Source organism: Rhipicephalus sanguineus, chromosome 1, assembly GCF_013339695.2.
Source record: "Rhipicephalus sanguineus isolate Rsan-2018 chromosome 1, BIME_Rsan_1.4, whole genome shotgun sequence".
Lineage (NCBI taxonomy): Eukaryota > Metazoa > Arthropoda > Arachnida > Ixodida > Ixodidae > Rhipicephalus > Rhipicephalus sanguineus.
In genome coordinates this window covers 285,315,650-285,337,639 of record NC_051176.1, presented here as the reverse complement: position 1 = coordinate 285,337,639, position 21,990 = coordinate 285,315,650, and the positions used below count along the sequence as shown (strand labels likewise).

Genomic DNA, 21,990 nt, shown 5'->3' with positions numbered 1-21,990 from the left:
GTCTGAGTCCGAGTAAGCCCGGTTGTGAAAAATATTGGCGAGTCTGAGTGAGTCCTGAGCACAAAATATATTTCTTGAGTGAGTCCGAGTGAGCTCCACTGTTTCTTGCCGACCTATGGTCCTATCTACTCATCTTCAGAATTACCATCAGCCTTATATTGGCTTACATTTGTAGTCAAGTGTATTCACACATCTCGGCACACTAGCGTTCATGCACTACCTCAATATTTATTGATCATACGCGTCACTTAGGGGAACAGGTGCCATGACCTGCCCCTGCAAACTTTTTCGTGGGAAATATTCTCGATAAAGATATGTTGTGTGGGTCACGAATTTCATAAAAATGTCCTTACTGGATTGAAACCACTGATAACGCGTATTTGACGGTACAAGATCAAAATGTATATCATAGAGCACCTGATTATGTGCTATTGGTGTTAAAGAACACTGACACCATGATCGAAAAAGTTAATTTTACACTAACGGACTCATGAGTTGACTCACTCAGACTCAAACTCATGGCTTCACCTGAGTCAGAGTCTGAGGCTCACTCAGACTCAGGTGAAGCCGTGAGTTTGAGTCTGAGTGAGTCCGGCTCAGTAATGTGCTGGTGAGTTTGAGTCCGAGTGAGTACAGTTGAGAAAAAGTTGGTGAGTGTGAGTCCGAGTGAGTCCGGTTGAAGAAAATTTTGGTGAGTCCGAGTCCGAGTGAGCCCACAGAGCGAAATATATTTCTTGAGTGAGTGTGAGTGAGCTCCAATTTTTTTGCCGACCTATGAATGCCATATGCTTAACCTTATAAATCAAGCTGCCAGAGCAATGCAATGCACTTCAAGTATTTTATGCTACCTAAAGCCAAATGCTAGTCCAGTTCACAAATGTTAGTCATCAGCTCTATATAACAATCCCAGCAAATATGCCAGGACCAATGTTTATGCACTATGCATTAGGAAGAAGTTTTCACGTATGTAATAGGGCCACAAGAACATATTTTTCACAATTGATGGCACATATTCCAGCACAGCAGAAAGTTAGAACTGTTTGCATTGGTCAAGGTACTTTTCCAATGCAGCTGCAGTCAACGATTTCACAGCAAAATGTAAGCTTAGTGGAGTACAGGTGCATATTTTTGAAGTTGTCGAAACTCTGCCACACACATCTCGCATGTACAAGAATTATACATAGCAAGTATATTTTGATACTACAGTTACCTTGAAATGGTGGACCTGGCATCATCATCGTGGTGTCAAAAAGGCTAAATTTTCACACATTGTTGTAATAAGGCTAGTTATGATGGTGCTGATCATAAGATTAGCAAGAGTACTGCGTGTTTCTTCTCACGATGCGTACATGTGGCAGCTGTACCTATCACAGAAACAGAGCAAAGCAGTGGCATCATGACATGCAGGGGCGTAGCCAGAAATTTTTTTCGGACGGAGGGGGGGGGGGGGGGGGGGGAGGGGTTCAACCATATTTTATGTTCATGCGTGTGTTTGTATGTGTGCATCTATATATACGCAAGCAAAACTGAAAAACTTCGGGGGGGGGGGGGGGGTTGAACCCCCCAACCCCCCTTGGCTACGCCCCTGATGACATGTCTACCTCCCGAGCACTGAAATCAAGCTGGTTTGTAGAAAGAAGTATTGCAGTAAATTATTTAGCGTGCTCTAGTGCTTCCTAGTATCTTTTTAAAAGCTAAAGGAGCTTTGACCTTCATGTAATACAAAGAAGAATGAGCTTGAAAGTTTATATCAGTAATCCTTTATGAAGAAATTTATATCAATACGTATGAAAGTCTTTGTACAAGCACAGCACACTTCAACAAATCATCCATGCACTTGATGCTTATGTTGCAACAGCTGCAGCTTATCACCCACAAGATATAAAACAAAAAATTCCTAATTGACAGTTGCTGAACAGCTGTACACCATGTCTGTGACATAGTCCTGTATTCAGCTCAGCATGCACCTATGCAAAGATTAGAGGTCTCAAAATGCATCAAAGTACTGAAGGTGTTGATGTGCTGCGACTGTGAAATATCATAGTTCAATTTAAAGACCTCGCATCCACTCTTGCCAAACCCTCTGATAGTCTTTCAGAACTTCCTCTGCACTGGGGCGCTCCTCTGGCTGATGCAGTTTGCACCGACGATGAATTGAAAACAGATGAAACTTAAAGCTTTCAGCTTCGCTATTCTTTCCCAGAAACCACAAACAGACATCTGGAATTTTCCAAATGTCGCATGCTGTTGTGCAGAGCGATTCGTGTAGCAAAGCTCCTCGCTGTTCTGGTGCCAGCAGTTCCCCTTGCAATGGTGGTGAACCACAGGCAGCCATTTCAGTAAGAGTGGCATATGGCAGGGCGTCCATGTCATTGAGTCGTAAAGTCAAGTCAGGGTAAATCAAATATTGTGACAGGGTCTTCAACAAGGTGTTTGAGTCACACATAATACGATTGTGAGCATGGAGATACTTCAGGATGGCAACGTAGCTGAGGCATAGGGAAAAGCGTCGTGACAGGGTGTTGTACCTGTGGAGAGGGCATTCACAGTGCAGTGAGAAAGCAGAAAAGGAGGGGGAGAACAACAAAAATGACTGAACCCAGCTTTAGAAAAATGTCAATTTCATTTAAGTGCACTCCTGCTGCTATTTACCAGTGGACTTGCTTTGTAAATACGTGTGCCCAACAGCAATGGCAGCCGTTTGTAAGTGCTTTAACTGGAAATGCATTTAGCACCTATGATGCTGTGAACTATGCGGGTTTTATTACACGAATAGTTCACACCATCACACAGAAATCTAACACACCTCTCAAAGGTGAAGTCGGACCACTTACCTAATAAGTTTTGTGTTGAAAAGGCTGTGCAGCTCTGCTGCAGAACCAAGAGTAAAGTACTCTGTGACAAGTGTGTCGTTACAGGATCCAATATATTGAGCTGTATAATCAGCGTTGCCCAAAAGTTGGTACATCTGTATATTGTGCTGAAAGTCCGACGCAAGCCGAGTTTCAGTCAAATTTGACAGGGCCACAATGTGATGCTTCCATTTCGCAACGTATACCTGCAAGGACATCAAAACCAATGAAGTACAGTGTCTTGCTGTTTCACTCGGAGCGTCGTTAAGTTTTGTAGTTGGAAGCTGAAAATGAAAACGCACATTTTTTACAGTGCCGGATGCTAGCAAGTCGAGTACATGGACTTCATGTTTTATATCCTTGCAAGACAAAAGATCTTGACAGTCAGACATCCCGCGCAGTGCAAAGGTGCCGTTGGGACACACAAGCCTGCACGACAACCTCTCCGCATTCGTCACGTCCTCCCAACATACTGAAGCACGTTCGCCGTTTTTTCTAGAATAGCGCCAAATAAACGCCAGCACGACGACGCAGAGCAGCCAAAGCTTGACACATAGAATACTACGCCTACACATGTAAAACTTCTTCGCATTAAAATGAACTTCTCAGGCACACGCAAGTACACACCGTACCGCAACTTCGCAACTCGCGCCTGCGGCAATAGTGCAGAGCGGCAGAGCATTGGTAGCATTGGGCAGAGTGCCGCCAAGGTGCCGCCATTCCCGTTTATCAAAAAGTCAAAAATCTGTTTCGAGTGTGCGCGCTGATAAATACGTCAGTATAGTAAAATGTTAAAATAAACCCTGCGCATATTTGACCATTGCATTTTTCAATCCAGGGTACACACATGGTACAAACACATCCTGCATCGCGTTTTCGTTGGCGCGCGTTCAGGCGGGTTTCAGCCTGTTTTGGTTTGGTTTGGCGGATTTGGCGCGCACTTCATTTCGGTGCAGATGTTCTGCTCCTGTAGTGGCTTGGTTAATCTGCTCAACTGTACTGCGCACACAAAGCTGCTGCAGTGCAGGTTTAGGTGTGAAAACTAATTTCTGATGTGTTGAAGAAAACGTTCGAAAGCTGCGACGTCGCATAGCAGCTTTGACGAGCCGGCGATGGACAACGAGGCGATTCGCGGGAAGATCAGAAAGTGTATCACGAACAAGAATTTAAAGCCAGTAAGTCCTTACAATTGGCTATATTTATGTGATTTGTTCCACAACTTGTGTAACCCTGTCCTGGTTCTTTCGAGGTGCACCAATTTTTGCTGAACAATGCGGCCAAAGGTGGATCGGATGTATCTGCAATTGCAAAAAAAGTTATCGAAGGTAAATCGTGCGCTTATTTTGAGCAAGTAGTGCGAAAGTAAAGCAGATACCGTAACGTTTCATGATCGTATGTTGTCTTTCCTGCAGAACTTCCCGACAATGACTTCGGACGAGAACAGCATAAGGAGATGTTTGACATCATCCTTTCTATGTTGAAGAAGTTCGACCTCTCACCTGAAGTGTCCTCTTCACTTATAGGGGTTCTTAATTCTGAGGTAAGTACGCAAATATGACCGTGCACTTCGATTATGGTCCACTGAAGAACTCCAGATTATCAAAATCGATCGTGAATCCCTCACTGCGGCGTACCTCATAGTCACATCGTGGTTTTAGCCCGTGAATACCCTACTCCCATAAGCGTCATCTACGGGAAAAAGGGGTTGGTGTGGCTCGTGCCCCCCACCCGCCCGGACGGCATCATGCCGAGTTGTTATTTAAGAGCTTGGCTTGGGTCCGCGCCCACCAAAGTTGGACTGTCTGGCAGCTTTTTCACATAGGCTTGTTTATTCCCGCTTCTTTTCCTTTCAAGCTTTTAAAATTTCGACCTTGGGCCAGTGGCAGGTCGAACATTCAGTGGAAAATGCTCCTCAAATGGCTAGGCGATGCGCTTATGATAGGGAAACGCTACAAAGAACGCAGGACACAGTTTAACAGAATGAATGCAAACTTCAACTGGTTTATTTTTTATGTGCAGCCGACATAAATAAAATTCAAAGAGCACGTGCAAAGAGATAATTCACTTGACCCCGCCTATGGGACGTCCATCACGAAATCGATTTCAGCAGGAGATAATTTTATTGATGGCTCACTGACGCATGTTTCAGTGCCCAGAGATGCGATGAATGCGGCTTCGTAAACTTCTCTCCCTGTCGTCTTTTATCTGCTTCATAATTGTTGTTTTGTCAAACTGAGGTACGCATGTGCATTGGTTACAGTAGGTAGCCAAATTTCTGGGGTGGGTTACTTGTTGACAATTATGCCTGTGTTCTCTAATAGGCCTTGTGTTAACGCATCTTGAGGCCTGCCCGATATATTTTCTTTCACATGTTCATGGCACACTATATACAACTGCTACATCACACTGAACAGAGCTTGGTTTCTGGCTTATTTTACGTTTCTTTTCCTCTTGCTTCCCTTTTGTGTTATTAACTTTCTTACACAACCCTAACAATTTTTGGGGTGCTGAAAATAGAACTGGCATGTCATGTTTGTTGGCAATCTTCGTAGTCTGTGTGATATCTTGTGGATGTAGGGAATAACCAGGGGTCATTGCATGTTTTTTTGGTTTTCTTCTTTCTTGCTGACATATTACGAAGCAATTTTTCAGCAATAGTCACAATTATTGAATCAGGGAAGCCGCTAGCTCTTAACCTATCAACCCGTGCGTTCAAACTTTGAAATCATATGATTGCATGATTGCTGAATTGATTGGGAAAGACATGTATGCGCAACACTTCTTTTAACGAGTTTTTAATGGCCATTGTGGTGGCTCAGAAGGAATTCTCACCTTTAGTCATATAGGCCCAACATGTGTGGTGGGGATTCAGGTATATTTCTATGTCAAGGAATTTCATAACGTTCTTGTTCGGTAGTTCTATTGTAAATTCTAATCCTTTGAACACATCGTGGAAGGTGTCCAAGACACATCCCGCAGTTGTTTGTAAATGATATGCATCATTGGAACATACTTGTTTATGGCAAAAGGGGACTGTTCACTCAAGCAAAGATTAGAAGAATTAAGTGTCATTGTTTGCTTTCAGTATGTGGACGATTTTCTGATATGTTTCGATGCTGAGTGTCATTTACAAACAACTGAAGGAAAGAAGATGACTCTGAAACCTTTAAGATGACTCTTAAGGGCTCATTTTTGTTTGTTAAACACAATATTAATGTTAAACACACTTTCCCTGGCATTATTGTCTGTTAGTTCTCATTAATATTGATTTACAAACAACTGTGTGATGTGCCTTGAACATCTTCCATACCAAGAGGACCTGAGACCGCCCTTGATAGAATTTAGAGTTGTGTGTTGCAAACTGTACAGGCTGCCATGCGCGCTATGGACCAATGTTAAGGTCTTCCCATGCAAAAATGCGTGCACTGTTTGCTCGCCTTTACTCCGTGTGGAGGGTTTCCTGCCCAATGTGTCTTGCGCTCCTGAGATTGGCACTGACATTGCCTGCGAGGGCACCGTCTGAAAACCCTTGGGACCCCTGCATTTGCACCCGAATCACTCTGCACATGTTTGTCACACCAGACCGTTGAGACTCTTCAGAAGCTACCTTTGTCCTTGATGTCACGATTACTATAAAACAAAGTCACAGATTCGCTGCAATGGCAAAGGAATGAATGCGATAGCATTGAATTGTATTGGTATAAGAAGAAAGGCTAGCATCTCACTCCTTTAGCAAACACGATCGCTGCACGGTCTATGGCTTCAACGCAAACATTGGGATGAAAGCGCAACACGTAGAAAGCTTTGAGCCATCTGTTGAACCCTCCTCAAGAGATAAGCACACGAGTACATGCGACTATGCCCTGTAGATTAAAGTATGGAGCTGAAGGCCCACAGCCCCACTCCGGCAAAACACGGGCGGGGCAATGCCATAAGTGCGCCCGTTGGCCCTTTGCACCATCTTCGGGTGACAGTGAATAAGCCTCTGCCACGCTGAAGCACCTCAGAGATGGGTGTACGACCAATGGTAAACGGTTTATATAAATAGGTTGTCATTAGTATGATGGAGGATCTATGCGTTGTGGACAAGTGGTTAAATGCGTCACACCGCAGAGCGACGGGTCGCGGGTTTGAATCCCTGGTTATCCCTGGGTTATATCTGGGTTATATCCCTGGGTTGAATCCCTGGGTTATATATATATATATATATATATATATATATATATATATAACCCAGGGAGCGTTGACGTGCCGTGTGTGTGTGTGTATATATATATATATATATATATATATATATATACACACACACGGCACGTCAACGCCGATGGCAGTATGATTCATATAATTGCTATCCCAATAATAGTGCTTTCACGAATCATACTACGTGCGCTAGAAGTGCCAATGGTTTGTTTGAATTTGAGCTCTTTATTGTCGTATACCGCAGAGCACCATCACAGAGCTTGGGGCTCGCTTGTTTCAGGTCTGCATCATAAATTAAGCAAAAGAAAATGGAGTTTTAAAAAATTGGCATAGCTTGAACTGGAGGCGCAATGCTAAAGAGACAGTGGAACTGATGGGCACCTAGGTAGTCCTGGCTGTTGCTGTTTCGATAATTTTTGAAAATATTTTCTTTCTTTCTTCCTCTATTTCTTTCTTTTTCTCTCTTCTCACTGTTTTTTTACATGTCTTTTTTTCCCTGTTTCTTTCTAGTTCTCTCTCTCTCTATCTATTTTGTTCTCTTTCTAGGTCTTTCTCCCTCTCTGTAGTTCTTGCTTCCTGTTTAGTCTATCTCTTTCTCTCGCTCTCTGTTTCTTTCTCTTTCCATCTTCCTCTTTCTGCCTTTCGTTCCCTCTCTTTCTAGGCTGTGCTTTTCTGTCTCCCCTCCTTTTTTCCTCCTCCTCACCCTCTCCCCTTTTCCACCCCCTGTCTTTACTATATAAGGCTGTGCTATGCTCTGCTAGCGTGCCTGGATAGCTGATCAAATAAGTCAAATTGTCACCTCTCAAAGCCTGTGTCTATTCACTCTTCTGGAAGCAAGGCTGTCCGTCGTCGCCGTTGCTTTTTGCTCTTTACTTGGAACCACTATGCTTAAGCATGATTCAATCTTGCACTGTTCATGGTTTCTGTGTTTATGGAAATGAGATAAAAGTATTAGCATATGCACATGACCTGGCGTTCTTTTGTACAGATATTTCTGGTATAAAACAGCGGTGTCCATAAATGGGGAATTCAGAACCATTTCTGATGCACAAATGAACTTTTCTAAAAGTTTGGGACTAGTTTGTCCCATGGACTTATAAACCAATGCATTTCGAGGGTATTGCATGGTCCTTTGTGCCACCAAAATACATACCTTGGCATTCTATTGGATGCCTATAAGTCAGGTGCACATTACTGGAAAGAATGTGTACCCAGCTTAAAGTGTTATGCCCAGACATTTATTTCCCTATAGCCTCTCAATTTTTCCCAGAGCTAAAACATGCAATCTATTTCTGGCAACAAAAAGATTTTACGTACTGCAAATGCTCCATTGTTCCAGGGTTTATAATCAGAAGTTTCATCGAATATTTGCTGCCTTTATTTGGTCATCAACCTATGAGCCAGTGACGCATCAGTCAGTCAGTCAAGAACATTTATTCATCGGTCCTGAGGAGTTTAAGCCGCCGGGGGATCCAGGGGGGACACTCTTGTAGCCGCTACCGTAGGCGACGCCCGAGTCGGCGCGGGAACGTGATGGCGTTCCGCCAGTTCTTGAGGCATGGCAATGTTTTTAGACCAGTTCTATTTTCAGGACTGTGCCCATCCACTGCTTCGAACATTATTACAAGTGAATCTCACCGATGTTTTACCAAGTTTAATGGTGTCTGCTAATTGTGCCTCGCCTACCTATTTGCAAGGATTCAAGCGTGAAGTGTATGAAATCAGCTAAAATCATGTGATAATACATGCTTATCAAGTGTCAGCTTGCAGGTAGCAGTCCTCTTCTCTCTCTCCCAATTTTAAAATTATTGTTGGGGTTTAAGTCCCAAAACCACGATATAGTTATGAAGGACGCTGTAGTGGAGGGCTCCGGAAATTTTGATCATCTGGCGTTCTTTAACAGGCACCTATATCCAAGTACACGGGCCTCAAGCATTTCGCCTCCTTCGAAATGCAGCTGCCACGGCTGGGATTCAATCCCGCGACCTTCGGGTCATCAGTCAAGGCGACTCTATATAATACTTTTTTTTGTCATTTACAAAGCCCCATATGTACTGTGAGTGTCACTTTTATGATAACTGCAATGTTTTAGGTAAAGTAAGCATTGAAGCCAGTGCTGAAGGGGTCATCTCAAGAAAAACAGGGTATCTATAGTTACCATTGTCAAGTATGAAACTTTCCTACAGGTGAACAACTTGTCCATCAGCACACGTGCAGCTATTGTGTATGATCTTCTTGATTCCCTGAAGGAAGGAACACCTTTGGACAGAAGGCAAGTGAGAGGCAACTACTTCTGTATCAGATCTTGCAAAAATGGCTTATTGAAAGTTCGTTATTTTCATTTGCTCTGCATTTAGATGGCTTGAGGTGCTCCCGGACTTATTGACAAGTATTTCTCAGAGTGATACTGTTTCTGCAAGGGGCGATAGGCTGTCTGGTGGGCAGTTTAAGAAATTGGTCATCGACAACCTCTGCTCCTGTCCGTGGGAGCCTAAATGGGCCACACCATTGGCACGCATTCTCAGGTTTGTTATGGTTACTCTTTATAGCTTGCAGCTCATCAGAAACATCAACTGCTATCTGAGGAAGCACAAAGCTTGACTGAACACAAATACTTTGAGTACGTTGCAGTATTAGGAGTGGTCGAGCTTTGTCATTTTCTCTTGTAATCCTTGCTATAGATGCTTCGATTCAGGAAAGGAAGCACTTCCTTTGTGAACTGGTGCACAGTAGTACAAAGCCAGGCATCGCTGCTTATAAAATGCATTTTTAGGGGCCACACTCATACTTGCAACAGTCCAGAAGTATCTATTCTGAAAAGACAGGGCGTGCAAACACGGACACAAGAAAGTTGGTAGTTAGAGAACGTGCTGTCGACCTTTTGTTCAGACATGATCTTGAGAGAATAGCTTGTAATGTCAAGAAGGCTAAATCACTTACTTTAGAATTGTTTTTTTCAGCCAAAACACATAAGAACGAGATTCCGTTTCGAGCAATCGTTTCAGAGCACGGCACCTGGCAAGTCGCTGTATCTAGTTATTTGCAGAACTGCTTAACCTCTTTGAGTTTTTCAGACCCTTTTCGTATGCGTAATTCTCCGGCGCTAGTTCAGTTCCTCTCAGAGGAGAACCGTGGCTGTTGTAAGGCTTTTAGTATGGATATTGAAGACCTGTATTATTCTTTGCCGCATGAGGACTTGTTAAGATGTGTTAATGAATGTATTAACGAACAAGGGCACCAGACGGTTTTCACCGATAAATGTGGTGTTTCTACCGGGGCATTTCTAGAAATCCTTTTTATGTATTTAAAGTCTACGTTGGTAGGTTGGAAGGAAGGCGTTTATGTGCAGAAATCAGGGATATGTATTGGTTCTAAAGTTGCTCCGGTTCTTAGTGATTTATACCTTAGCAAGATTGACAGTCTTTTGGAAGGCGCCTTAGGTAATTCGGTTATTAAAGTTTTTCGTTATGTGGACGATTACTTGATTTTTTGTAGTGGTGAGGACTTTGAAAAGGTGGTAACTTCCGTGAGCGAAAAATTTGAATTAAATGGAGGAGGGCTGAGCTTTACTAAAGAGGTGCCTCAGAATAATGGAATACAATTTCTAGACATTTCCTTAACGTTCCAGAAGAACCACGTGTGCTGGCAGTATTCTCCTAGATCTTTGAAACCACTGTCAAATTTTTCTCGAAGCACTCGAAGGTTGTAAAAAACGGCATCGCCATGTCTTGCCTTAAAGGACCCCTGACAGCAAAATTTTTGTTGGTGACTTTTTTACTGTAATTTGTAGCTTTGGGTCTGGTAATCCCTAAGTTAAATCGTAAATGCTCTAGCGTATCGTATAACTAATTCTAGCGTAGTTAATTGTGACCATTTTAGCGTCACTTCAAAACGCCCGCCTAAAAACCACAAGAAACTAGCGACCCATGCGGGGAGCGTCAAAGACCACGTGCACTCAAGGTGTGGTGACGTAGAAAGCGCGGTTTTCAAATCGGGGGCCCCGCGCGCGGTAGAGATTGAAAGTATGTGGGTGCCTCGGTATGGGTTAAACCTGTTAAGCGCGTGACCCCTCACGAAAACTACCTCGAGCAGCCCGACAACAAAGCGAGAGGGGTGCGGAACAATAGGCCTCGCCGGGTGCCAGTCGTCGTATTGTGCATGTGCGCCCCGCAAACGCACGCCGCACGCTTCGACACAGCAAAGAGAGTGAAAGCATGGCTGGCAGTCGGCTCCAAACACACTCAGAGATCGTCGACGTCATTGTTACTAGCGTATCGTCACTCAGGGTGATTTTTGTGCAATGTATCACACCGAACACGTAGCACTAGTGTCGATGTTGCAGGGCAGCCGATTTTTTGTTTTTTCTCCTACGCTGTTTGACATCGAATTAAAATAACTTCCACGCGACGGATGCCGTTCAAATTTGGCCAAGAAGACCTATGCATACCAAGCGATCGAATGATGGGCACATCTCGATCTTGAAATTTGATGTCAGTGCTCCTTTAAGTCAGCCCTCACCAAGTCGTGTGAGCACAAAATGAGTGATAGCTTTAACGCACAGGTTACACGTCTTTTAGATATAGGGTATCCTCGTGATGCAGTGGCCACGGTCGCTGAACGTTTAAAGAAGTCTATTGTGTTAAGTCCGAGCATGGTTGCAGAAAGCGATAGGAAGAAACGTGTCGTAGGTATACCGTACATTCATCGCGTATCTCACAGGCTAAAGAAAGTAGGAACTAGATACGGCGTTAATGTTGTTTTCACAGCTGCCAATAAGCTAGGTAAGATTTGTGCCGCTGTGCAGAGGAAGAATGAGTGAGTAAAAGACAAGAAGCGGACCGATATTTGTTTCGTAAAACACACCAACAAATTCACTGATTGCCGTACGAGTGTGGTGTATAAGGTCCCTTTCAGCTGCGGCCGCTTCTACGTAGGACAGACGGGCAGATGCATTAACCAGAGATTGTTGGAACATAAGAGATCGCTAACAGGAGGCTCACCTTCTAATCTATCTTTACATTGTCGAGATTGTAAGTGCACGCCAAAATTCGATGAATGCGCACTGTTGTACCGGCATAGAAATGAAGAAACGCGCCTGATGATTGAAGCATGGCATATCGAGAATAGTGGTAGCGCATGCGTGAGCCAACCGTCGATTAACTTGCATAAAGATTAAATCAAATGCCTTAACAGTTATCTTCCACGTAGACCGCCACGCGTGCCGGATTGATAGGTTCGCCTGTTGCATGGGCATGCGCAGATAAGTTTTCGTGCCTTCTTTCTTTTCAGCCGTTGTGCGTCTCTTCAGTTGTTAGTCAGCGTTTGTGGTGTCCTGACTTCTTTCTTGTGTCTGTGTTTGCACGCCCTGTCTTTTCAGAATGTATACTTACCAACTAGCTCAGCTCTCTGTTATTCCAAAAGTATCTATGGGATTGTCCAGGCAACTCTCATTAGAAAGGGCTATAGTGATGACCTCCTCATAATTCATGCTCTCATACTCAAGCGTCAGCTGGTCGTGTATTGCATGTTAGTATTTTTGTGTCGTGCTTTTGTTTTTAAATGTGCATTTTTTTGGTTATGCATGCATTGACAATATCTTTTTTTATGTTGCTTTCTCCATATCTTAACTGTATGAAATATTTAACATTTATAAAAATGTTTAATTCCTTATTACTAGTTGGTATGCAAGCAGCTGATCATGTTACATAGTTTCACTTGTATGGCAATTTCACACAAATGCGAAATGCTTAAGTTAACTTGCTGATATCAGGAATATAGTAAGTGGTTCACATAGTACAATTAGGAACTTATTTCTCAGTTTTGTTTTTAGCTATATGGTAAAGTGGCCATACCATAAAAGAAAGGCAGCAGAAGAATATTATTTTAGAAATGACATGTATAGGATGGTTGTTTTCGTCTCGTGCATTACATTACTGTGAAATGACCATGTTAGAATACCACGAATAAATATCTGAAGGTGAGGCTTGTGTTATTTTGTGCCCGCTTTCAGTGAGATTCCACTTGATGCATCTGAACTGGAATTGGCCATTCCAAAGATGATGAGGGTTCTGCCAAACCTCGAATTGCCTGAAGTTCCTCCCCTGGTGTATCAACTACTACTGTTCTCCAACCAAGTGCGTTTTTTACATATTTTATTCTACCATTTCTTATTGTCACTGTAGTTTCTGAAATGTGCTATCAAATGTCTGTTCTATCTTGCAGGAATGCACTGAAATCTTGATAGAGTCGGTAGTTAAATTCTTCAGAGAAAAGGACTTGGAGCTGGAAGAGCTACGGTATATATTGCAGTCATTTGTAACATTGTGCAACATTGTTCAAGTTTCTAAATGATAAGCATTTTTTTCTCCAGGGCAACTGCATTGAACGGAAAGGAAAACCTTGAACAGACAGAGGCTACTGTCGTTCTTCACATTGTTTTTGCTGCACGTCAGAACCCTACCATCATAAATTTTTTTATTAAAATGCTGAAGGTGAGCTTACTTTTTTTTTTTTTGTAGTATAGTAAAACGAAAACTATAAAAAAAGTGTTGTGTGTGTGAGAAGAGTGGAAACCAAGGTGCCTGAGCTTTTTTAGTCGCAATGTTAATGAAACCAACAGAGACTATATATTTCATTATCTAGGAATTACATTTGTTTTTAAGCTGCATTACAACAAACTGTAACCCCGGCATGATGTAGGTCTCTGTACTTTCCTATGATTTTTTCCCAAGTCTAACGATGAGCAGTATTTTCTGAGCTGGTTTATTGGACACGGAACCTGTAATGAACGCTGGTTTCTTGCATTGATTTGTTTTCAAAAATTGCAAGCTCAGTTGCTGTCACAAGGACATTGTTTCATAGTTGCAAAGTCCTTTTCCTGTGTGTGTGTGTGGGATGAAGGGGGGGGGGCTGCGCTTGGCACAAACTGATGCCAAGTAATAAATGCAGCTATTATGAGCTTCAGGCTGGTATTTCCCACCCCCTTGTTCGAAAGAAAATAAAAGGTGTGGTGCTGCATTTTAGGATTCAGTCTTGCCTTGTGTCGACCGAGTGTTGATTAAGTGCTGTACTGCACACTGCTGCATGGCGTTAGCAAAACGCACTGAAGTAAGGTAAGTGGGACATGTGTCTTTCCTAAACTGGGACACCTGGTCACTTTTTCAATGGCAGTTCCTTGTCATGTGTAGATCTTACTCTGCTCTTTGATATACTCGCTGTTCTGTTTTCACAAATAGGCGAGGCAGATGAAAGCAGAGTTCATCTTTGGCCAGTTCACGCTTACACTTGCACTGGCTCTTGCTAAAACACGACACTTCACTGAGCAGGTGAGGGAACACTTTGTTTGTTGAAGTCTTTATTGCACTTTTTGTAATCATGATAATACCTGGCCAGGTACTTGATGTCCTGAAATCGGCCGCATCATTTCACATTCAAAGGCAAGCCAAATATAGAGAGTATATGTGGATTCGAGAAATGATTCCTGTGCCAAAGGACATCAAGCAGCTGATTGTGAATATGATCAAGCACAGGTTGGTCTGCTTTGTTCTCAGTTTTTCTCTCTTCCAAGTGTCTGTTTTTTTTTTTAAAGAGTGTGCATATGCACCTTAAAAGCATATATTTAGTATTAATAGTTATGTGATTATAAAATCTGAGGCAGTGCTAGAATTTTGTTTGCCGTTTCAAATTTTTGTATGGGCATGTACACCTAATCACACATTCATCATACAGTAGCTCTTTTGCTACTGCTATCATACAGTAGCTCTTTTTCCGTGGGGACAAGACTGAATTTCAATTTTGGATGTTATTGACCATGTTGTCACCACTTCCCCACTATCTGGGGTTCAATGGCTTTGATTTTGAATATGTAAAAAGTAGAGGGAAGCAACAGTTTGTAGCTGTGAATTGCAGCCACACTAAGCAAATAACACAAGCTGTGATTGGTTTGTACTTTCAAAAATATACACTTGTGTTTTATTTTGTTTTCAGAGGTGTCCATGTTCTGGATTTATATCTATGGTGCTTTAATTGATGTAGAAGGAAATAAAGTACAGTCCAGCATGTACTCGGCTTAAGCTATCTGCTTCATGTGCTGAATAATGTGAGCTGTTGCAACCTTGCAATCGGTGATAAAGGCCTGTCTGTTCTTCGTTCAATAAATTGCATTTATTGTGCTCATGTTGGAGAAACATGCTTACATTGCCATTTCGTGTTACTTATTTCAGAACCTATGTGTGCTACTTTGCAACTTACTGTTTAACTTGATTAAGTGTACGAAAGAAGGGGAATTTTTTTGAGGGGCTCATTTCTTTGTTAGACACAACCAAATGATTCCAACAGACAATTAGGCCAGGGAAAGCATAGGGGACAATAATTGTTGTCTTTAACTGTAGTGTAATACTAATTACATAAATTGAAATTAGTTAAAGTGGACGAAAAGTCACCCTTTCCATTGGCGGGATTCCAACCCACAGCCTTCCAATTCGAATTACATGAATGTGACACTTCGTCCTTGAAGTGTCACATTCATGTAGGAACCAAACCCCAACTTCACTGTTCAAAATAAATAACGAAGCTTGGGAAAAAAAGCTTGTCTACTCTTTTACTGTGGGCGCATATTATACAGTGTATTCAGACATTATTGTGAAAATTTTTAAGGTCGTGCACACCTGACACAATGAATAGCACGGAGGACTATCCACATGTGCTTTCAAACTGAGCATGACCATCATTTTCAGTGTGAATAGTAAGGACTAGAGAGGTAAACGGTGCATGATGTGCAGGCATTAACAGGTGAACACGCTATAAAACTAATAGTATTTACTCTTTTGGTACAAGTGCATCTTGTACAGCGGGAAAAAATTTTACCAAAATGGCCCACCTATGAGTAAGGGCATTGCCTTGACAAGATCACAATAAATGTGCTTACATGAGTGTATATCATATTCTAAAGTTGCACTTTTTATAGATACTTGGACCTAAAGGATGAATATGTTTGAATGTAAAGGTGTATCAGGCGCATAAATTTTAGCTTGAATTTTCGTTATCGTTTTGCAGGACTTTACAAGTTCAGAGGAATACGTGTTCAGTAGACATTGAGCTACTGAAATGTGGAAAATGCAAGAGCTTATTACTTCTTTTGTTCTGTGACTTTTAAATAACCTCTTGAACTATGTAGAGGTATCATGACATGGTCAACATTGGGCCATCTTAGTTTTGTTGAAAAATTCATAGCAAGCTAAATTGACTATCTGGCTAAAAAGCTAACCGACGAAATGGCTAAAAGACTAGCTTTTTTGTGATACCCATTGAAAGTGTACAAGGTCAGCAACGTTTAGGGGAAATACCTTGTTAGCGTTCAAGCTCGTATAACTACGGCACTAGACTTCTTCCACTTCACCGGGGAAATGTGCCTTTCAAAATACCTAATGTCAGTAAATGTAGTAGTTTTCCTAATTTTATGTTAAACTGTACAGGGTCCGTACAGGTCCTTGAAAACCCTTGAACTTGAAAAGTACATTTTCAAGGCCCTTGAAGGTCCTGGAATTATATTCTATCCTCGAAAACCCTTGAATTTCAGGACCAGTGCTGTCTAAAGTCCACAGTGCAACCTGCTTTCTGTTGTAAATTAGCATCGATGCGGCAAACTTTCCATTTCACAAACAATACACCACACGAATTTGCATGTATTCTGCTTGTTCATGCCTTGTCCTATCATTCATTTCACTCCTTACCCATCGGTGCATCTTGTCTCCTGTATTTATGCTGCTTTTTTACCTGTCAAGTGAGCGATGCATGTGGTTAGCACACTGTAACAGTGTCAAGCCTTGCTTATGCTAGAGAAGTCTCAGCATCTGTCCTGAACATTTGTTGTGTGTCGCAGGGATTCCACACCTGCGCCAAATTGCGTTTACTGTGCCATCCTGATAAAGTTGACTTAAATTGCACCAAACTGCACCAGAGCCTTGGGTTTGACTGTGTCTATCACCTGCAGTCGCTCTGCCGGCATGTCAAAATATGTGAAGCATGATCTTGAGGTCACCAGTGTTACAACCACGGACCAAAGGTTATTCCGCAAATGAAACAGTGCTTGCATGTGCGTCCTGATTAATTAAGACATGCACGGGGCCAATGCAGCTTCTGTTACACAGTTGGCTCGACAACAAAACGCGCTCTCCGCAAAGCCTCGCGACTTCTAGGCCAATCGGTGACGATCATTTGTGGCGGCGGTTCAACGGCTGACGTTTTCTGTTCCAGAAACGCTGCTCGTAGCTCATTTCAAGCAGCGCATGTTATGTAATTGATATGGATTATTGTTCCTGTCAATGCTTTTGTTATTTCATGATTTATGCGACAGATGACACTGATTGTCTCCTTACAACTTTCTGGCTCACCCTGCTCACATTGGCACTGCATTCATTCATCCTGTCTTTGCATTTCGGCTGCATGCCATATTTCACATGACTGTCTACCTGGCCTGCATCGCCTGGACCACATATGTGAGGCTGAATGTTTGGGAAATAGACTTTGCACACGAGCACACGTGATTTAGCAGCAAATACAATGACGTGGTCGATTTTTGGTGTCTCGATGTCACAATTTTAGGTTTTGAAGAGCTGAAAGACCCCTTTTTCGATTTTACAAACTTCCCGATTTAACACTGTAATTTGAGTGTGCTGATGATTTCGTTAAAGGAGTCCGACACAAAAGTTTTCGCCCCGCGTTTTTTTGCTGCAATGTGTTGCTGGGGGCCTGTTAGTCATAACACGGCACATTGTTTGCTGCAGCGCGCGACAGATAATTAATTACAAGCTCCTCATTACCGACACAGCCTCAGTTTCAGTTTGACAGAGCTCAAAAAACGACAAGCTGCCGGGTGCAACTATCACCACCTAGCGAGTGAAACGCTCGGTCACGTGAGCACACAGAACAGTGACGCATTTCCGCGCGGTCTGTCGTCGCCGGGCTCATTGTCGTCTGATGGCGACGATTTTTTTGCGGCGGGGATGGAAGGAATTTTCGACGTGGCGAATCACTTCAGGTTTGACCCGCTGGCGAGGAGCGATTCGTCGGGAAGCGCGTCAAAACAGAAATGGCGGCTACGACGTCATCATAACTTGTACCGGCTGCAACTGTTACGTAGGGGAAGTAGGGGGGTCACCTCGGGTCACCTCCGAGGGTGTCAATGCACTAGGTGCGGCCTATAATGCTGGATCGCGCTCGCGAACTTCAAAATTCATATAAAATACCTTCCAAGCTTTATTCGCTGTCGATATTTTGCAGATGGTACACGCACGTACACGGGAATCGATCCAGCAGGCTATCTCGGCCGCGAAATTTTGTGTCAGTACCCCTTTAAAGCGAGTTCCAGCTATATTTATAGATGCGATAAGTTTAGTCAGAATTTGAAACATTGTTATAGCAAAAAAAAAACTCCTCATATGGATGCCGTTTTTTAGTCCTTGAAAAGCGTAAGACAGGCCCTTGAAATTCCTTGAATTTGCTTGAATTTTCTCCTTTAAAACCTGTATGAACCCTGTAAACATCAACTGTGAGGTCTTGAATACTAATGAGGTGTTACCTCTAAGTGTGACTCTGTGCATTATTTTAATTAAATCAGTCATTTATGCACTAATGTGTACATTTCCGTCTATTGAATTCTTTGACTGTTCCACTTAAATGTTCTCGTACCGTATACACTCGTGTAAGGGCCGCACTTTTTCTTTCCGCGATTGAGATGGGGTGCGGCCCTTCCGCGGAAGTGTGAAATTTTTGTTCAATTTTCGATCCACGTATGAAAAAGCCTATTTAATCGTGCCATATACACCTAACGATAGGATATCTGCCGTCTCGATGGGATATCTGGTGTATAGGCAGTCGTCAAAATGAACGGTGGCACAAAGGATCAATGGCGCTGGCGAGAAAAGCGACAAGATCTCCCAGATAGGTGCCGCGCGCCCGAAGATCACAGATAGTGCTACGTGATGAAGCCGCATGACAGCTATTGCCATCTGGTGGCTCCCGCGAAATGCGCTGTACGCGAGACGCGACGACGCTGCCGTTTGCTGGTGAGATTTTTTTTATTTTTTATTTATTTATTTTTATTTTATTTTTATTTTTTTCGAAATTTGGACTGCCAAGTTGGGGGGAGCGGCCCTTACACGAGTGCGGCCCTTAGTCAAGTGTATGCGGTGTTTTTTTGCCTAACTGCTTTAGATGTGTTAGTGAAAATAGCACCTACTGCTTTCTTTTTTTTTTTCAATTTCATTTTTCTTTCCTCTACAGCAAGTGTGGCTGGGAAGAATCATCACAAAGCCTTGTTGAGTTTGGTTTTTTGCTTATGGACATGTACAATCCTCGGGCCGGATTTGGAAGAACAGGGCACAGCACTGCTTTTGACTGCTGCCAACTTGGACAAGCAATTATTCTTGAGACATTCATAGTCAACAGGGATGCCTGTGGCAACATTATGGACCTTGTTGTTGATCGCTTTCTGTCCAAGCCGTGTGCACCAACAGATCATTATTTCGGTATGTCTGCACTAGCCAGTTTGATATCTGCTTGCTTTACTACTTCTAACAATACCTGCGGCACATAAAAATTATCCACAGTTAAAGCTGGAGCAGCATATTGGCAGCCTGAGCGTTTTTATGTTATGAAGAATGCATAACATACTTCTATTTCCAGTGGGAAAAATGTTACCAGGAGGAATCTGGCACTTAGTAAAGACAAGTGTTTTTCTGACCTCTTGTACAATCATGTTTACAACTCTACTAAATTCTGGTGCATTACTTGGTAAACCAGTCAGCTCATCATCCAGCTTTATCTATTCAAAACATGATTTGTAATTGCAGCTGGGTAGTTTGGTATCTGGCAACAGCAGAGTTGACAGTTCTTTGAGCACTTTTTTCTACAGCTTATAGAACCTCGGCTGTTTGTATTCGAAACTGTGTAGTGTAGAGGTTGCTAAGCTGGAAACCTGTGGGCTTTGCATTGATCGTCTGTTGGTTTTATGAATACCCAGATTGAAATATTTCTCTTGTCCCCTTCACTTTGTTCCTTCTCTTCTAAATTTGGCATTGTGCTGAAAATTGCCTTCTTTGACACAACCCTTTCAGCAGGCTTTCTCAAGCTAACCACTTAAGTTCATGGAAAGGAAAGTTGACTTATACACTATACCCAAGACTAGTGTGGATCTATAGAGGAAACCCGTGCAAGTTCCTTTGAAAGAAAACCACGAGGTTAAAGGAAAATTTGCTCTGGTCCAAGGATTGAACATAACCCCAGAAAGAGGCGGTGCTAGGAGCAATCAATGGACTAGGAAAATAATTCCCCTACTTTAATGTTTCCTTTCCACAACACAAACAACATGCTGTGATGTTTCTCCAGTCTGCAGTTCTGTCTGATCAAATAATCTTGCTTTTGGCGTTAGTACAAGGCCTTTTACATTCTTCCAGAACTTCTGGCCCAAATGATTCAGGCATCACCTCAGCTCCTAGTTCAGTGCCAGTCACAGATGCAGAAGTTATTGGGCCACCTGCCTAACATGCCCTGCCAGAGCACTGTAAAGCTCCTACGTGCGTCAACACCACTCATCAAAGCATCTTCAACACTTCGTGACTGGCTTATGATCGTGCTGCGTAAGCTGCTTTTTTACCGGTGAGTGTCACTGGTTTCTGTAATGGAACCTTCACTCAGGCTTTTCTTGCATGTATGGCAAAGTCTTGAGTAGTTCTCCTCTTAAAATGGGAGCATTCAGAGGTGCCAAGAATATTTAGTAAGTCGATGCCTTGCTATGTAAGGCAGTGTGGAGAGTTAAAACACAGTTCTAAGTATGCTAGAATGATGTAAACTGCTCTTGCATATTTAAACGAACAGATTGCCAGTCTGCATGTTTTATTCTTACTTTTTTGTCTATTTTTAATGTGCTCCACTTTTCATCATCAATTTTCAATAATACGACTTTAGTGCAAGACTGTTACGGCTGTGTAGATGTTTTCTACTGTCTGTCTTGGTATAATTTGAAGTTGCTCATAATTCAGGGAAGAATAAGCAGTTAATTTAACTTTATTTTCTCTTTTTTTTGTCACACCACTCATACAGCGTAAGCATATCCGGCCAAAAAAAGAAATCTGAGTTACAATCGCTCTCGCACCACTGTATGATAGCCAGCCTTGGTCTTTTGCATAAGTTTTTCTACAGTTCACTTAATAGCATGCCATACATCACCCTACCCGCAAGAATATCACAACGCACTGGTCACCCGCTCCAAGTTGTAAAACCACGCTCACACACAGCTACCTTCTTTGCTTCATTTTTCTTTCGAACAGCATCAGATTGGAATGCCCTTGCCCACCATGTTGTAGCTACAAAAAGTCACCATATGTTTATTGCTGAAGTTTATTTTGTTTAGCCAACTTAATTACCCTTTCTTGTACAAATTCACCATTTAAGGTGTGTTTTTATTTGCACAGTGTATTAGCCTTTTCTAAAAGTTCAATTGGTTATTACATTGAATTGTCCACTGCACGATGTACCCCACCACTTATGTAATACACCTGATAAAGGGACCTTGAAGAATAAACTGACCTGACCCAATCTTTAAAACCATCTAGGTGTACTTGCTGTTGGGCACTATAACCTTTACCATTAGCTACGTATTGTTCGTGCAATCTTGACTTATTGTTCATACATTATGTCAGCCTTCTATGTTTGTTTGTACAGTACATGTTTTGTGCCTCTTGCTCATTTACACAGTGAGTTGGAATGCCGGAAGGTGGCAGTGTCTGGTATCCTCGTTCTACTTCGCAACCTCAAGCCTCGAGGACCTGTTGGTGGCTTTGGTCGCGAGGTTGACTTTACCTTAAGTCAGGTATGAATTAAGAAGTCTACATGATTTTAAGTTCCTTTAAGCAGCATATGAACAACACACTCAACATTG

The 21,990-nt window shown here is 42.5% G+C and overlaps 2 protein-coding genes across 2 annotated transcripts in view; one reads left to right on the top strand and one right to left on the bottom strand.

Moving 5' to 3' along the window:
- Nucleotides 1-1,589: 1,589 nt before the first annotated feature.
- On the bottom strand, nucleotides 1,590-3,508 carry LOC119379176 (protein O-mannose kinase-like). The gene is made up of 3 exons (XM_037648383.2): nucleotides 3,155-3,508; nucleotides 2,835-3,058; nucleotides 1,590-2,528 (listed from the first exon to the last, which is right to left on the bottom strand). Exons 1-3 carry the CDS (start codon nucleotides 3,425-3,427, stop codon nucleotides 2,051-2,053), a joined length of 975 nt encoding a protein of 324 aa, XP_037504311.1. The 5' UTR covers nucleotides 3,428-3,508; the 3' UTR covers nucleotides 1,590-2,050.
- Nucleotides 3,509-3,773: 265 nt separating this feature from the next.
- Nucleotides 3,774-21,990, top strand: part of LOC119379175 (Fanconi anemia group I protein) — a 74,067-nt gene continuing 55,850 nt past the window's right edge. Inside the window, exons 1-13 of the mRNA XM_037648381.2 lie at nucleotides 3,774-4,027; nucleotides 4,102-4,177; nucleotides 4,265-4,392; nucleotides 9,239-9,324; nucleotides 9,410-9,577; nucleotides 13,063-13,186; nucleotides 13,275-13,348; nucleotides 13,423-13,543; nucleotides 14,288-14,377; nucleotides 14,445-14,581; nucleotides 19,335-19,579; nucleotides 20,507-20,708; nucleotides 21,807-21,921. Of these exons, the coding sequence (XP_037504309.1) occupies nucleotides 3,965-4,027; nucleotides 4,102-4,177; nucleotides 4,265-4,392; nucleotides 9,239-9,324; nucleotides 9,410-9,577; nucleotides 13,063-13,186; nucleotides 13,275-13,348; nucleotides 13,423-13,543; nucleotides 14,288-14,377; nucleotides 14,445-14,581; nucleotides 19,335-19,579; nucleotides 20,507-20,708; nucleotides 21,807-21,921 (1,629 nt within the window). The 5' untranslated portion in view covers nucleotides 3,774-3,964. The remainder of the gene's footprint in view (nucleotides 4,028-4,101; nucleotides 4,178-4,264; nucleotides 4,393-9,238; nucleotides 9,325-9,409; nucleotides 9,578-13,062; nucleotides 13,187-13,274; nucleotides 13,349-13,422; nucleotides 13,544-14,287; nucleotides 14,378-14,444; nucleotides 14,582-19,334; nucleotides 19,580-20,506; nucleotides 20,709-21,806; nucleotides 21,922-21,990) is intronic.

Bases quoted from the DNA above. Each gene is read 5' to 3' on its own strand.
- LOC119379176 (XM_037648383.2), bottom strand. From the start codon at position 3,427: ATGTGTAGGCGTAGTATTCTATGTGTCAAGCTTTGGCTGCTCTGCGTC. The intron at 3,059-3,154 runs GTGCGTTTTCAT...ATGTCCTTGCAG, and splicing joins CATCCGGCACTGTAAAAAAT to GTATACGTTGCGAAATGGAA. The intron at 2,529-2,834 runs GTAAGTGGTCCG...CCCTCTCCACAG, and splicing joins TTCAACACAAAACTTATTAG to GTACAACACCCTGTCACGAC.